Raw genomic sequence first — 15,101 nt, 5'->3', positions numbered from 1 at the left:
GGGCTGGCATTTCATTCATGAGTGCTCAGTACACAGCAAGTATCCCTGAGTCCTGTCTGATGATCTATGGCAAGAGAAGGTGACTAGATAACTGCGGACTCATTTTCCCTGATACAGACATCCTGCTCCTCTGTTGGCTAAAGAGGGCTGTGGTGCAGCCAGTTATGAGAATGTTCGGCAATAAATCAGATCTGCCCAGTTTGTACAATAAGGCTTGTCTGAGTGCCAGCTCAGCCCACCGTTTGCAAATCAAACTGAGCTCTTTCTGTTCGGTGCGTCATCACCAACTGTAATGAAATTTAACTGCAATGATGTTGCTAAACCACAAAAGGGAAAACTCACCCATTAGGGTGCTGGTTTGCCACTACTGGTGCTCTAGGCTGAGGTTTTCAAAGCTGACCAAGGGATTTGGACACCCAGTTCCCATTAAAATGAACTGGAATTGGGTGTCTGAATCACCTAGTCTTTGGAAATCTCATCCTTAACTTTTGTCATTGGTCTTTGGCTGGCTCTCCCTTCCCCATCTCTGTCACTGGCTTGAATTCCCACCTTCTCCCATAATTACCATTCAGAGATCTTTTTGAAATGCTGGTGCATCCATTTAGACTCCTGTGGGTTGGTATTTTGGATCATTCACCCTGGACCGGGACAGTGACTATTGCTGACTTTCTTGTTCCTAGGATATGTTCATATTGGCCTTATAAACATCCCAGAGTAGCATTGTAATTTCCTGTCTTCTCCTTGCAGTGAACCTTCTAACCGCCAGAGGCTGCGTGTTCTTGGAGCTGAATGATGAAGCTGCTACTTGCTGTTCCTCTCCTGCTGCTCATCTTAACGACCTTAGAAGCCAGACCAAAGCCTGCAGGTGATCAGCGGGCCAAGATGTGCAAATTATAAGCAAGCAGCCAAAGCCCTGGCTGATGTGCAAGGGTGTAAGCCAGAGTAATAGATAACCCCTACAGTTAGCTAGATTCTATGGTTACCATAAATCATTAGCTCTTGCTTCCAAACCTAGCTGATTAAACTGTCAGGTAGGGAATCCCCAATGGTGAGGGAATCCCTGGGAGGCATAAAGCCAGGGTAGCCTGCCCTGTGACACCTCCCTCTCCTCACAGCCACAGGCACTGGGAGCTGAGGGCAGGAAGGGGTGTGTCTGGACCCTGCTGTGCTCCGGCAAAGCCCAGCTGGCAGAAGGCCTCTGGAGGCTGCACCAGCCAGGCGTAGTTTCGAGCAGCCCGGGTGCAGGGGAGGGTTGAGCTTAAAGTGTGTGAGCGGCAGAATGGGGCTCGGAGGAGCTGGGGTGGAATTCAGTTGCCAGGACCAAGAAGGCCACTTCCACGTAGTCAGAATCACCATCACCAAAGCAGCTGAGCAGCCCTGCCTGCCTGAGGCTCTCCCGGCGCAGCTGCCCGCAAGATCTGTCAGGCGTGTTGTCAGAGCTGATTTGCTGCGGCGCATTAACAGGGCTTGAATCAGCCAAAGATTCCCCCACTGGTGTTTGCCCAGGGCTAATCAAAAAATCAGAGACAGTTAATCCTCACTACTTTACAGGGGAAAGCAGCAGGCCCCGAGGACTCAGCTGGGGGGAGCTGAAATTTGAAGAGGGGGGGCGCGCGAGTTCTGTGCGACCTACAGGGACCCTAGTAGCTGCAGGTTGGTCTCCCTGTTTCCGGCTGTCTCTAGAATAGGCAGGGCTTGGGTGTTAGGAGAGGGCCTGTGAGCATCTTCTGTGTGTGTGAGTCGCCTCGTTGGTGCCAGTCCATCTGGGCTGCCCAAGTCTGCGCCCTTGTGTTGGCTCTGCCGAGCCTGTCTCATTTACATTCCTCCGCTAGCCCAAATCACAGCCCTCAGGCTGTTGGCTGCAAATGCTGGGAGGAGAGTTTGGGGCCTTGGATGAAGGGACAGAAACTTCCCTGCGAGCTCAGCCAGGAAAGCTTAGAGCTTCCTTCAGAAATGAGGGTCTGTCCCGGAGGGCTGCACTGGGGAGACCCCCAGCCATCAGGAGAGAGTGAAACACTGAGCAGAAGGATTTCAGGTGTCTCTGCCACCCATGAGCCAATATTGTGGCCCCCGCCCACCTGCCATGCTGCCATGAGCAGTGGGTGTTGTTGTTAACACCTGAATGTCCATCCTGTTCAGGATGCAGCAAGAGAGCCGCTGCTGGGAATCCGTCATTCCCTGAGCTCATTCAGGGCCCCCCATGGCATTGGGGCAGTCGAGGACTCTGTGTCATCCCTGGGGTGGGGGTGGGAGACTCAGTGAGCCAAAGGCAAGTTTTAACCTTCCCAGGGCCACAGATAATGGGACAGACGGCATGTCTTGCCCTCTTTTTAATTCCAGTCTGGCACATCCATCTCCAGCCTCTGCCGAGGTTCCCTCTCACCCAGCTCTGTGGTAATGGAGCTCAGAGGAGTTCCAGACTTGGTCTGTATTTTGATCCAGTTCTTCTGTGACTCCTGCTGTCTCCATGGAACCGTTACCCCCGCCCAGAGATAAGAGGAGCTGCACCAGGCCTCATCTTTCATCCCCTCCCCTTGTCACACCTGCTGAGGCTCTTGCTATGCAGCCTGGCCCAATTGCGGTGACTGTAAAGTTGCCTGAAGGAGAAGGAAAAAGTCGTGTTCCCTCCACCTCTGTCTCCCACTCACTTCCCCAAACACAGAAAGGCAGGGAGATCCAACCAGCTCTTTGCTTTTTCCTCCTCCAGCAGTGAAATGTAAGACCGGACCCCTGGACATTGTGTTTGTGATCGACAGCTCACGCAGCGTGCGCTCCTTCGAGTTCGAGACCATGCGGCGGTTCCTGATCGACATCATCCAGAATCTGGAGGTGGGGCCCAATGCCACACGGGTGGGGGTGATCCAGTACTCCAGCCAGGTGCAGAACATCTTCTCCCTCAAGACCTTCTTCAAGCGGGCTGACATGGAGAAGGCCATCAACAGCATTGTACCACTGGCCCAGGGCACCATGACAGGGCTAGCCATCCAGTATGCCATGAACTTGGCCTTCACCATCCAGGAAGGAGCGCGCCCGCTGCACAAGAAGATCCCCCGTGTAGCCGTCATCGTGACAGACGGGCGGCCCCAGGACCGCGTGACGGAGGTGGCGGCCCAGGCACGGGATGCTGGCATTGAGATCTACGCCGTGGGCGTCCAGCGGGCAGACATGAACTCTTTGCGGGCCATGGCCTCCCACCCCCTGGAGGAACATGTCTTCCTGGTGGAGTCTTTCGATCTCATCCAGCAGTTTGGCAAACAGTTCCAGGACAAGCTGTGTGGTGAGTGAAGCCACAGCCTGCTGTGGGACCAGACGGGCCCCGGGTTTAACCACCCAGATGTGGAGGGACGGAATGAAACATGAGCTGGGTGGTAGTGGGGAGTGGCAGCTGCTCCTGCCTTTCGCCTCTGGAGCCTTGCTGAGATCATGGGTGCAATGAGCCTGGGGTGTCTCCCCCACCTCACAAAACCACGGCACAATTCAGAGCAGCTCTTATTCTGTGCTCAGGAGAAACCCAGTTCTGGAGGAGCAGAGAGAACTCTAAGGGAGGGGTTAAAGAACTGAGTGTTGTTGCCCAGGACTGGGATAGCTGGAGGCACTGCAGTGTCAGAACTAAGGTGCATTGGCCATGCAGTTGAGGGGAACACGACAGGAAGAGCAGGCACTGATGCCAGGTCAGCATTGGCGGATCTGTGTGCAGGAAGTTCACAGAGCATCTGTCTGCACGATACCTGTTCGTACAAAGGCTTGAGTGAAGACCTGTGTCTTTCAGGTGTGAATATATGCACAGACCTGGACTCTGGCTGCTAGCACACCTGTGTCAGCATCCCGAGCTCCTTCTGTTGACTTCAGTGGCCTTCAAACCATGTCCTAAGAGAACAAAACCAGGCCATTGCTAAGTCAGCTTCAGCTGTATAAGAACTGAGCTGTTGGGGAGCAACATTTGCCAAGGGTAGCGCGCAGAAGGGGAAATGTTGCAATGCTCCTGAGAAGCTGCTACAGACAATGAGGAGATAATGCTCATGCCAGACTGCTTGACAATGACCCTTTCAGGAGCGTCTCCCTTTTTCTCACCCTTTCCCCTTATTGTTTCCAAACAGTTTGTAAGCCAGCACATTTGCGTACCTAGATCTGCCCTGTGTAGTATGTCTGAGCTGCATTTGCTGAGGCTGGGGGAAAGCGGCACAAATCGAGTGATAATATGGACGTGAGATCACAGAAACACAGAGCAGGCTTCCCCCAAATTGAAGGGATGGGAGCGATCATAATGCTCAGAAATGTGAGAGGCCTTTGGCAAGGTTTGGAATCTTGCTTGCCTCATCTTGTTCTGGATGGGCCGATTTCCTGCCCAGCTACCTGGTGTGTACACACAGTGCAGTAACTCTGAACATTTGCCATATGCCACTGTCTGTGCATCTGTATTTAATAAAGCCTGGCCTGGTATCTCTTCCTTGCAATCACCTTATTGGCCTTGGCCTGAAGAGGGGAGACCTGTTTCCACCGCAAGCTGCTTTGTACTGTGGCAGCTCAGAATTGTAAAGGCTGGTGCCTGCTTGCCCGTCCTGTGCCGACAGACGATACTGAGCCTTGGGGACTTTTCCCAGGAGCTTGTGTTGCAGCCAGTTGCTGTGACCTTGATTGCAACTTCTGAGGTGACTGTTCAGTGAAAGGACAAAAGGACACAGTCAGCTTTTCTTTTGGGAGAAACTGGAAGCCTCTGTGAACTAGTGTCCGGCCCCCACAGCTTGCTGTCCCATCCATGGCCAAATCTGAAGCCTTGTCCATGCACAAACATGCACTGGTTAAATTAAACTGGTGCAAATGCTCATGTCGACGCTCATTTTGAATGAAGAGTAGCATATTGCAGTTTAGTTGAAGCCGTTATCTACTCAGCTTAAACTGCTACTGCTACTAATGCCCAGCTCTTACACAGCCCTACCATCAGTACATCTCAAAGCACTTCACAAAGAAGCTGACTTGCCCATGTTCATCTATTAGGCCAGTGGCAGAATCAGGAATAGAAGCCAGTCTTCTGTGTCACTGGTGCTTTATCTGCTAGGCCACACTGCCTCCCTAAACCAAAGTAAGCCTGGTTTAAGGAAGTACTTCTTCACACAAGGCACAGTCAACCTGTGGAACTCATTGCCAGGGGATGTTCTGAAGGCCAAAACTGCAGTGATGGAGGCAATATAAGAACTTAGATAGATCACCTGACACGTGTTGTGAGTCAGTGAATCCCCAACATGGCCAACTGTCTCTTTCAGGTGTGGATATGTGCACAGAGATGGACCATGGCTGCCAGCACACCTGTGTCAGTGTCCCAGGCTCCTTCTATTGTGAATGTAACCCTGGATACAAGCTCAGCACAGATGGAAAGACATGTTCCCGTAAGAGCATATTTTATTTGATCTACATTTATAAAGGAGACTGGTATCATTATCCTTGCTTTACAAATGGGGAATCTGAGGCACGGGGTTAGAGAGACTTGCCGAAGGTCACCATGCAGACCAGGGGCAGAGCAGGGAATAGAATGCAGGTCTCCTGAGTCCCAGTCTAGTGTTCTACCCACTAGGCAACACTGCCTCCCATTTTGACTAACTTTCTGGTGTTGTGCTGGACATAGATACTAGTGCTAATTAGTTATTAGTACTTTTTGACCATAGGCCTAGGTCTGAGTTAAGAGTTAAGACAGCAATAGGAACAGCCAGCACATTGGACTTCATTCTGTTGCAAAGTGATAATTGTGTTGCTGAGATGGGAATGGGTAAGAAGGTGGTTCCTTTTTCTCTGCAGCCATTGATGCCTGCGCTGATGGGAAGCATGGCTGTGAGCACCAGTGTATCAGCTCCCATGGGTCCTACGCCTGCCGCTGCCGGACAGGTTACGATCTCAACCAGGACAAAAAGACCTGTACCAGTACGTGACTGTCTCCTCTGTGCCTCCTCCTCTTGTTTCTCATTCTCTGTCCTTTGCCCCTCATCGCCCCAGACATTCCCCTCCTTCTCACCATGTCCTCTATGTCCCGCTGCCCTCAGACCTTGTGGAGAGCCCAGCCATCGCTCTCTCCAGCATCTGTGATCTCTTACTTCTCCCAGACCGACAGGGCTCTGTTCCCTTAGGCTTCTTCATGACAGGAGTTTAATTGATGGGAAAAAGAGAGTCTGGAACCTGGAACAGGCCTCTAGTCCCAACAGTGCCCACCTGCTCCTAGCAGCCAGCGTCCACAAGGAGAGATTTAACTCAGGGTGGTGGCCCACCCATGCTTTATCCAGATTGAAAGGCCAGCAGATGCCCCATTAGTGATGAGAAGGGAGCTCCATTGCCTCTGTGTGCTATCAGTAGACCCCTCTCCTGTCCCAACTGTGCTCTGAGCTAATTCACCATCCTGAGGCAGGGCCTTGGCATCGAGCCATCTGTGGGAGCCCTGTATTTCCAGAGCCTTGTAGGGCCTAAGGACAAGTGGCAGCAAGGAGCTGATAAAAGACCAGTGCAGCCTACCTCGGGGACAGGGCCAGCTGGCCAATTAGCCCTCGAGCTCTTTGCAAGGGTCATGGGTGAGCTGTGAATGGCTGATGTCCCTCACTCCTGTGTGTTGTGTCCTCTTTCCAGTGATTAATTACTGCAACTTTGGAAACCACAGCTGCCAGCACACGTGCGTGAGCATCCCGAACGGATATTACTGCCGCTGTAACGATGGCTTCACTCTGCAGGCCGACGGCAAGGCGTGCCAGGGTGAGTGCTGCGTCAGCATCTCTGCTGCAGAGGGCACCATCACTCCAGAGAGCACAGGCAGGCCACAGTGTACTATACAGCCTCCGGGTTTGGCTGCTAGCCTTAGAATCCAAGCACGTCTCACCATAATGATGTCCTTTCGGTTGACGTGCTCATTTGCATGTCAGGACCCAGAATGCCCTTCCAGCACATTAGAGGGCACACCGGGAGAATTGGGGAGGTTTTACCAGGGCGTTCCCTGAGGTCACACTAGGAGGTATAGATGTGTTGCGGTGGCACTTCTGATTCCTTTACAGCCCTAAGAGGAATGAATTCCTGCAAACTTGGGTCCCACTTCTGAATGCCCCAAGGTGTGGGGTGCACAAACCCAAGTGCCACTGGGTTGAATAAGTGCTGTCAGTGCAGACCATGCAGCTGAACAGCCCAGGATCTGCAAAGAGGGACAGACCTCACGGCAAGTTAGTGATTGCTCGTGCATTTCCCATTGGTGCGTGTGGGTGTATCAGCCTCATCTCTACAGCTCCACTGAGTTCCCATCTGAGAAAGGGAAGTTCTGTGCATGGCACTTCCTTGGTAATCACAAAGGAAATGACATGCCCTGTAACATGGTGTGTTTGTCCCTTTGGTTTGTGTTTTAGCCAGTGACATTTGCAATGGGATAGATCATGGCTGTGAGTTTAAATGTGTCAGCACCCCTGGCTCTTACCACTGCATTTGCCCAGAGGGACAGCAGCTCCATGCTGATGGAAAGACATGCAATAGTGAGTATTTGGGACACGGCCTGCAGGCAGTGCCCTTAATGTATGGACTTCAGTCTGTAGCAACTGGCACCTAGATCCTAGGTGCTCCCAGTGAGAGCTGGGCAGCTCGAGATGTGAAATTGAATCTGGATCCAGGTCGGAATTTCAAATCACCCTAAGGTTCAGGAGTGCTTGATCTTGGGATTTTGTTCCAGATCTCTCTCGGCTACTGGCACATCCAAAACCCAAACAGAGACAGGAGTTCCAGGGGGTCCTCTGGGTAGAAAATACAGTAGGCGGCTCACCACTAAGTAAACTGCTGTGTAACAATACAGCCCTGTGACTGGCAGGGTTGGTCATGGACCAGGAGAGGACTGGGGGATGTGAGGCACAAGGGGGTGAATGTGCTAGAGAACCTAATGCGGACTCCTGGGAGGAGAGAAGGCAGGTCCTGCTGCACTCAGTAGAGTGGCCTCTGGCTGATTAAGGAGAAGTGATGACCAGCTGTGAATGGAAGCATTAGGATACCATCTGGTCCTCCTTGGCCAGAGGGACAGAAGAAACAGTGCAAGGTGTGCGTGTGAGAGATTGGCAAGGGATATGAGAGGGAAGCACAGGGCCCTCAGAGGGAGTTCTTGGGGGTGGGAATTTGGGGGGCTTTGAGAAGGGTGCCCCAAGAATGTCTGGGGTCAGGGCGGAGGGTCGGAATGGAATTCTCAGCCCTGTGTGCAGCATTGTTGTAGCTGTCGCAGGATATTAGAGAGACAAGGGGGGCGAGGTGATATCTTTTACTGGGCCAACTTCTGTTGGTTAGAGAGACAAGCTTTTCAGCTTACCCAGATCTGAAGAAGAGCTCTGTGTCCTGCTTTCTTGCATCAGCTACAGCCAGCACATATAGCTCAGCAGTGAATCCAGGGGGAAGAATCCCTATTGAGTCCCAGAGCCCATTGACTCTGCTCCCCCGGCCCCTGGCATCTGCTCGCTGCGAGCTTCTCCTTGGTGCCCTCGGGAGGCAGGGCTGGTGCGGTCTAACCTTTCACCTCTTCCTTTGGTGCAGAGTGCAAGAGCGGCCATGTCGACCTGGTGTTGGTGATTGATGGCTCCAAGAGCGTCCGGCCTCAGAACTTTGAGCTGGTGAAGCAGTTTGTGAACCAGATTGTGGATTTCCTGGATGTGTCACCCCACGGCACGCGGGTGGGGCTGGTCCAGTATTCCAGCCGTGTGCGCACCGAGTTCCCACTCAACCAGTACAAGACGGCAGAAGACATCAAGAAGGCGGTGTTGAAGGTGGAGTATATGGAGAAGGGCACCATGACCGGCCTGGCCCTCAAGCACATGCTAGAGCACAGCTTCTCAGAGGCCGAAGGTGCCAGGCCCCTCTCCCAGAACATTCCCAGAATTGGGCTGGTCTTCACCGATGGGCGCTCTCAGGATGATATCTCCGAATGGGCCAGGAAAGCAAAGGAATCAGGTGAGCGTGCAATGGGAAAGAGGTGATTCAGGGGATGCTCTTCATGCACCCAGCATTCCAGGCCAGTTTTCCACATTTGCCCCTCACTGCGCACAGCTGGTGGTCCCTGGGTGCCTGCAGCATGCAGAAGCTCATGGCCTCTCGCCGTCTTTTCCGGTCCCTGATAAGTATAGCCTGCTGACTCTCAACAGGATAATACACATATTAGCTTATAACTGAGGCAGAGAAAGTGAGGGGCTGGACACCCTCACCAAGCCCTTGCATTTAGCCCCAGTTACCTGGCCCATCCAAGTGGCTGCCACATTCAAAGGATGCTCCTAGAAGCACTCAGGGCACTACGGTTACTAGCATCGTGGCAGCATTGGCCCACCTGATGTCATTCTAGGATGGTTCTGCCTTGTGGGCATGTTCTGGGGCGATCGAGTCCAGGATGCCCGTCGAGCATGTTCAGCTTGTACAGAACCACCCTTCACTCCATTGTGCAGGGATCGCCATGTTCGCGGTTGGGGTTGGAAAAGCTGTTGAAGAGGAGCTGAGAGAAATTGCCTCTGAGCCGGTGGAACAACATTTCTCGTACTCTGCGGATTTTAGCACCATGACTCATATAGTCGACAACCTCAAAGTTAACATCTGCCCAGGTAGGTGCTGGCAGGGCCTGTGTAGTGGCTTTACCCAGGCTGGGCCTAGGGTTGCCACCTTTCTAATGGCTGGTAACTGGAACCCCAAGGCCCCGCCCCTTCTCCACTTCTTCCCTCAAGACTCCGCCCCTTCTTTGCCTCTTCCCCCAAGGCCCTGCCACTGTTCGCCCCCAGATCAAAAAAACTGGACATCAGGACTTGTCAAATGGCACCTGGACACACCAGCTAAAACCCGGACTGTCTGGGTGAAAACCAGACTGGTGGCAACTCTAGCTGGGCCAGGCCCTTCAGCCTTGATTTCCTGTCTGATCTTGATTATTACTTAATATTTATATTGCAGAAGAGCTCAGACACTCCTCCTCTGCTGCCTCTAGTTGGGATAAAAAGAAACAACTCAGTTTATTCTGTACAGACCTGTCTGTAGCCAAGCAACAAAATATGTGATTGATTGAGTTAGGGAGGCTTCATGAAAGTGCCTGTAGCATAGGGTGTCTCTCCTTAATGCAGCACTTGCAGGCAGGAATTCAGAGGCAGAATGGTGGCATCTGTGACATTCAGGATCCAAGTCTTCCCTAGTTAGCAACAGAGCAATGTGCCCCGACCGGTGCGTTTTTATGTTAATCTGCTGCGGATGCTCTGCCCGGAAGCTTGCAGAATCTGGAGAATCTGAAAATAGGAGCCGTGTTGTCCAGGACTGTTTGACGTTACATGTTCCCTGTGATAAGCCTGTCGGGTTTTTATTAGATAAGCAGAGATACAGTGTTAGGAGAATTATCTGGGACTTTGAAATGCCTGGCTCGAGAGCTTACTGAAGAGAGTGATGTGATAAAATCACAGGGCAGAAGGGCAGTGAGGGGCTCTGCTGGGCATTTTAAAAGAAGAGTGAACTGTGATGTCAAAACCAAAGGGATCTATTCCCTCATCACTGCACATGGGTAACCCTTGTTAACATGCTCTGTTCCCTTCATTAGCCAATGTAGCCCCCATCGATGTGCATGGGAGGTGTTCGTGGGGATCAGCAAGAATAACACCCCCACGGGTTGGTGTTTTCTCCCAATATGGAATATTCCATCCAAACTGATTGGTCTGAGGAAAGCGGAAGGCTGGCTTAGTGGATAAAGCAGAGAGCTGAGAGTCAGGACTCCCGGGTTCTGCTACATTTTCTCTCCTATTCATAGAATCCTAGAATATCAGGACTGGAACGGACCTCAGGAGGTCATCTAGTCCAAACCCCTGCTCAAAGCAGGACCTAATCCCCAACTAAATCATCCCAGCCAGGGCTTTGTCAAGCCTGACCTTAAAAACCTCTAAGAAAGGATATTCCACCACCTCCCGAGGTAACCCATTCCAGTGCTTTACCACCTTCCTAGTGGAAAAGTTTTTCCTAATATCCAACCTAAACCTCCCCCACTGCAACTTGAGACCATTACTCCTTGTTCTATCATCTGGTACCACTGAGAACAGTCTAGATCCATCCTCTTTGGAACCCCCTTTCAGGTAGTTGAAAGCAGCTATCAAATCCCCCCTCATTCTTCTCTTCTGCAGACTAAATAATCCCAGTTCCCTCAGCCTCTCCTCATAAGTCGTGTGCTCGAGCCCACTAATCATTTTTGTTGCCCTTCGCTGGACTCTTTCCAATTTTTCCACATCCTTCTTGTAGCATGGGGCCCAAAACTGGACACAGTACTCCAGATGAGGCCTCACCAATGCCAAATAGAAGAGAATGATCACATCCCTTGATCTGCTGGCAATGCTCCTACTTATACAGCCCAAAATGCCATTAGCCTTCTTGGCAACAAGGATATACTGACTCATGTCCAGCTTCTTGTCCACTGTAACCCTCTAGGTCCTTTTCTGCAGAACTGCTGCCTAGCCACTTGGTCCCTAGTCTGAAGCAGTGCATGGTCCTGTTGCTGAGCGCCTGAATATCTTTGGGCACATCACTTCCAAACTCCCCCATCTATAACACGGGGAGAGTAGCTGCCTATCTCCTGGAAGAGCTGTGGGTAATGCTCATCAAGGACTTTCAGAAGGTGCCATAGAAGGACAGCGGGTTCCTGATGCTGTTTAAACTCTTTTGTTTTTCAGAGGAGGGCAAAGGGGAGACTGAGATCCGGAGCCCGTGTGAGTGTGAGGCCCTTGTGCAGTTCCAGTCAAACACCGTGGCCATCCTGGAAAACCTGACAGAGAAACATATCCTTTTGGGTCACCAGCAGGGGCCTGTATTGAGCGGGAGTCAGTGCAGGATCCAAATGGAACTGGGTTTGTTCCAGCTCCTCTAAGGACTGCGTCTGCCTTGAATTTTCCTCTGTGTAATTCAGCCAGTGGAGTTTCGTGGGCTGCACTGCCTGCCATGGCAGAGTTGGCCCATGGCGTTTATGATGTTGACCAGGCAGTGACGGCTAGCAGAGCTGAGTTCCAGTTCACTTGTGCTCCCTGTTGTCCTTTAGGAAGAGCAAGGGGCTCCCAAGTGCCTTAGCAATTGAATAGTAACGAGTGCCAAATGCTTGCCCTAAATGGCAGTTGTGTCTGTGTCAATGGGATTACCAGAGCTGTATCCAGCTTCCTCCTGCTGGAGGGACAGGTTACTGCAACGCGGGGTGAGCGGAAGAGTAAAGGGGATCTTTGGGTCTGTTTGGTGCCTATAGGAAGGGGGAAAAGAGTGCAAAGCCGGGGCAGGCTCATGTTTGTGGCTGTCCAAAAGCTGTTTTGGGGAAGACTATCCCAGCTCTCTGTGTCAGGGTGCAGGCCTCCCAGGAAAGTGGTGTCTCCAGCAGACACACAGGGGACTCTCTTCATTTAGTGTGGGTGAAATATTCACGCAGTTAGTTATTAGCCGTATGTTGTTGGGCTGACACCCTCTTCACCTGATGTTAAGCCCCCCAGCCCTCTTCTCACCAGCAGGCCACGCGGTCTCGTTTCTGCATCAGCTTCCTTAACACGACCACTCGCTCAGATGACGGCCCGACTCGAAGACTTGGAAAACCAGATCGCCAACAAGAAATGATCCCTGCAGATGGCCAGGCGGCACTTGGACTCGGGGGGCGGAACCGTACCGTAGTTACACGTCATTGTTATTCCTAGAGTATTGTAAAGGGTCGTTGTTTGTTCTTATATTGCAAAACCCTGACGGGGACTCAGAGGGTAAAAAAAAAACCCTGTTCCGAAAATGAGTGCATGCAGCCTTCGAGGCTGTTCCATTCCTCTGGCCTAATGGGGTCGGGCTGAGGTGTGACGAATGGGGTCAGTTTGGAGCTTCAGAAAGGAGATGGGCATCGGGACAATCAGCATCTTCTAACACACTTGCCATTAATCGACAGTAGCTGGCCACTGGTTTCTCCAATGAGGCCCATGTGCACAGCTGAGAGCTTCCATCAGGCAGCAAGATGCTTTGCAAAGCAGGTGGTTCCATCCTGAATGCTTCAAGCAGCTCAGCTCTGGCTCAGCTGTAACTAGACTCTGTGTAGGTGGGGGAAGGCACTATGGCAATCTTCCAATATACTTCCAATATACAGTACTTTCTACCCCCATCCCATGTGAGATACTTCCTCGGCTGCCCTGCTAATCCTGACTGTGAAATGAGAGCACCTGCAGCAACCTCTTTGTCTCTGAAATTTTTTGCTTTAATTGCACAGGAATTTAAATGTAATATTTGATTTCAATTAGGGGGGAGGGGGAAAAGGGCCAGAATAAATCATCAGACAGAAAAGAGGATCAAACACAACTGGGATATTCCTCATCAAACCCCCTTTCACCCTGATTTTGGCAGAATTGTTGCAGAATTTGTCGTTATCTTTTTTTATCAAATAGCAAAAAAAAATCTATAAATATATATGTGTATATATCTTTAATTATGAAAGCAGGATAGTACTATTTTTAAACACCTTTATACATACATATATATATAAATCCCTATCCTGACAATAAACACGCTGAAGATTTTTATGACATTTCTCTCTCCTCTTCACTGGGAACCTTGGAAAATAAAGTCTGCACAGGCATCTCTGCATCAGGTCACATTCAGTTCATGCGACTCCAGCTTTCACAAAGCCAGGACAACCTGCTCCCAGCCAACCAGTCATTGGGCCATTATTACTCCTCTCCCAGGAGAAAGAACTGGCTGGTGTAAAATCTCTGCTTTAAAGGTTACACGTGATATGTTGCAGAAAGTGCCTCAAGTGATGGCAACTCCATTTGATGGAAAATCACCATGGGATTGTGACAGTGCCATTATCCCTGACTCCTTTCTTTTTGATGCCTGTCCCCTCCTTGAAATGGACTCCTCCGTCCGTTAATATTGCATAGTGGATCCAGGCCCTCAAGGACAGCTCATCACCCATGTTATATGTCACCGGAGTCAGCTGGTATAAATCAGCTACGTCAATGGAGCTATGCCAGTTAACCCCCAGCGGAAGATGTGGTCCATGGGCTCTTAACTCTGGGCCCAATAAATAATAATTGGGGTGCAGCCTTGCAAGCTGACCCCGTGGAAAAGTCCTGCTCCGAAGTATGTGCAGGAATGCACCACAGATGTAACAGCATTAAAGGTTGTCTTCCTTACTAGATTGTCCTGTAGTAGCTCCTTGCGATGAGACTGGTGATCTAGTAGGTCTTTTCCATCTCCAACGGCTGTGACAGCCAGGGATTGTTGTGCTTGAAGTGTGTTATAATGAAGGCTGAATTTTATATGGGGGTCAGAGAGGAGATTGGAGAATCTGCCCCCCCCCCCCATTAGTCCCTATCCATTGTGATGCAATGAAAGCCGTATTTATATGTGACAAGGGGTGTGACCCTGATCTCCCAAGCCCTAGCCCCATCCCACACTTTCAGCACAGCAGCACTGTCTCCCTATAATCTGGGGAGTGTGCTCTGCCAGTCGAACAGTGGGGTGTGGTCAGTGGAGTGCCGGGCATGAAAATGGGCCTGGACCCTCCCATTCCCGACTGAGCCTTATTTAAATGACCACCACATACCAAGGCACTCACGGCCCCAGAGCACCTATGCTGCCGTCTGTTCTGCAGCGTGAGTGCATCAAAGCCTCCTCTTTCCTGGGGGATCTGAATCTGTTATGGAGGCTACTGTTACCTGGCACTGACTCCCATCAATAAAGAGACATTTTCCAGATCCCATCGGGCTTTGAGTGTTGTCTTAGTCTCATGATCGTTTTGTTACAAGCGTCGGCCCCGTGATCTGACACTAAATGCACAGGTGGAGCAACACAGGGTGCAAATCCCAGCACGAAGCATGACACCAACCTTCCGCCGCTTTCTCCCCAGACGTCAGACTTGGCCCTGATGTGTACGCAGCTCCAGATACTGTGCGTGTGAGCGAGGGGTCCGCTGTGCTGCCAGCATCCCTCTGTGCTGCTGACTCACTAGGGCTTGGGAAGGGGGTGTTCCTGATACAGCCGTATGTGCACTTCCAGGGGAAGCACTGAGTGGGACTGGAGTTCATGTGCCGAACCGGCAGGGAGTTTCCATACAGCACTGGCAGTGATGGGGTGAGCTGCCCACGTGCAGCCAG

At 51.3% G+C, this 15,101-nt stretch overlaps 1 protein-coding gene across 1 annotated transcript in view; it reads left to right on the top strand.

Moving 5' to 3' along the window:
* Positions 1 to 14,676, top strand: part of MATN4 (matrilin 4) — a 28,881-nt gene extending 14,205 nt beyond the window's left edge. The window contains exons 2-11 of the mRNA XM_074970184.1: positions 748 to 865; positions 2,708 to 3,277; positions 5,262 to 5,384; positions 5,791 to 5,913; positions 6,607 to 6,729; positions 7,368 to 7,490; positions 8,527 to 8,940; positions 9,426 to 9,578; positions 11,667 to 11,771; positions 12,527 to 14,676. Coding sequence (XP_074826285.1) covers positions 790 to 865; positions 2,708 to 3,277; positions 5,262 to 5,384; positions 5,791 to 5,913; positions 6,607 to 6,729; positions 7,368 to 7,490; positions 8,527 to 8,940; positions 9,426 to 9,578; positions 11,667 to 11,771; positions 12,527 to 12,585 — 1,869 coding nt within the window. The 5' untranslated portion in view covers positions 748 to 789 and the 3' untranslated portion in view covers positions 12,586 to 14,676. The remainder of the gene's footprint in view (positions 1 to 747; positions 866 to 2,707; positions 3,278 to 5,261; positions 5,385 to 5,790; positions 5,914 to 6,606; positions 6,730 to 7,367; positions 7,491 to 8,526; positions 8,941 to 9,425; positions 9,579 to 11,666; positions 11,772 to 12,526) is intronic.
* Positions 14,677 to 15,101: the final 425 nt, after the last annotated feature.

The sequence above is a fragment of the Natator depressus genome, chromosome 13 (genome assembly GCF_965152275.1).
Source record: "Natator depressus isolate rNatDep1 chromosome 13, rNatDep2.hap1, whole genome shotgun sequence".
Lineage (NCBI taxonomy): Eukaryota > Metazoa > Chordata > Testudines > Cheloniidae > Natator > Natator depressus.
This window is presented reverse-complemented; position numbering and strand designations above follow the sequence as displayed.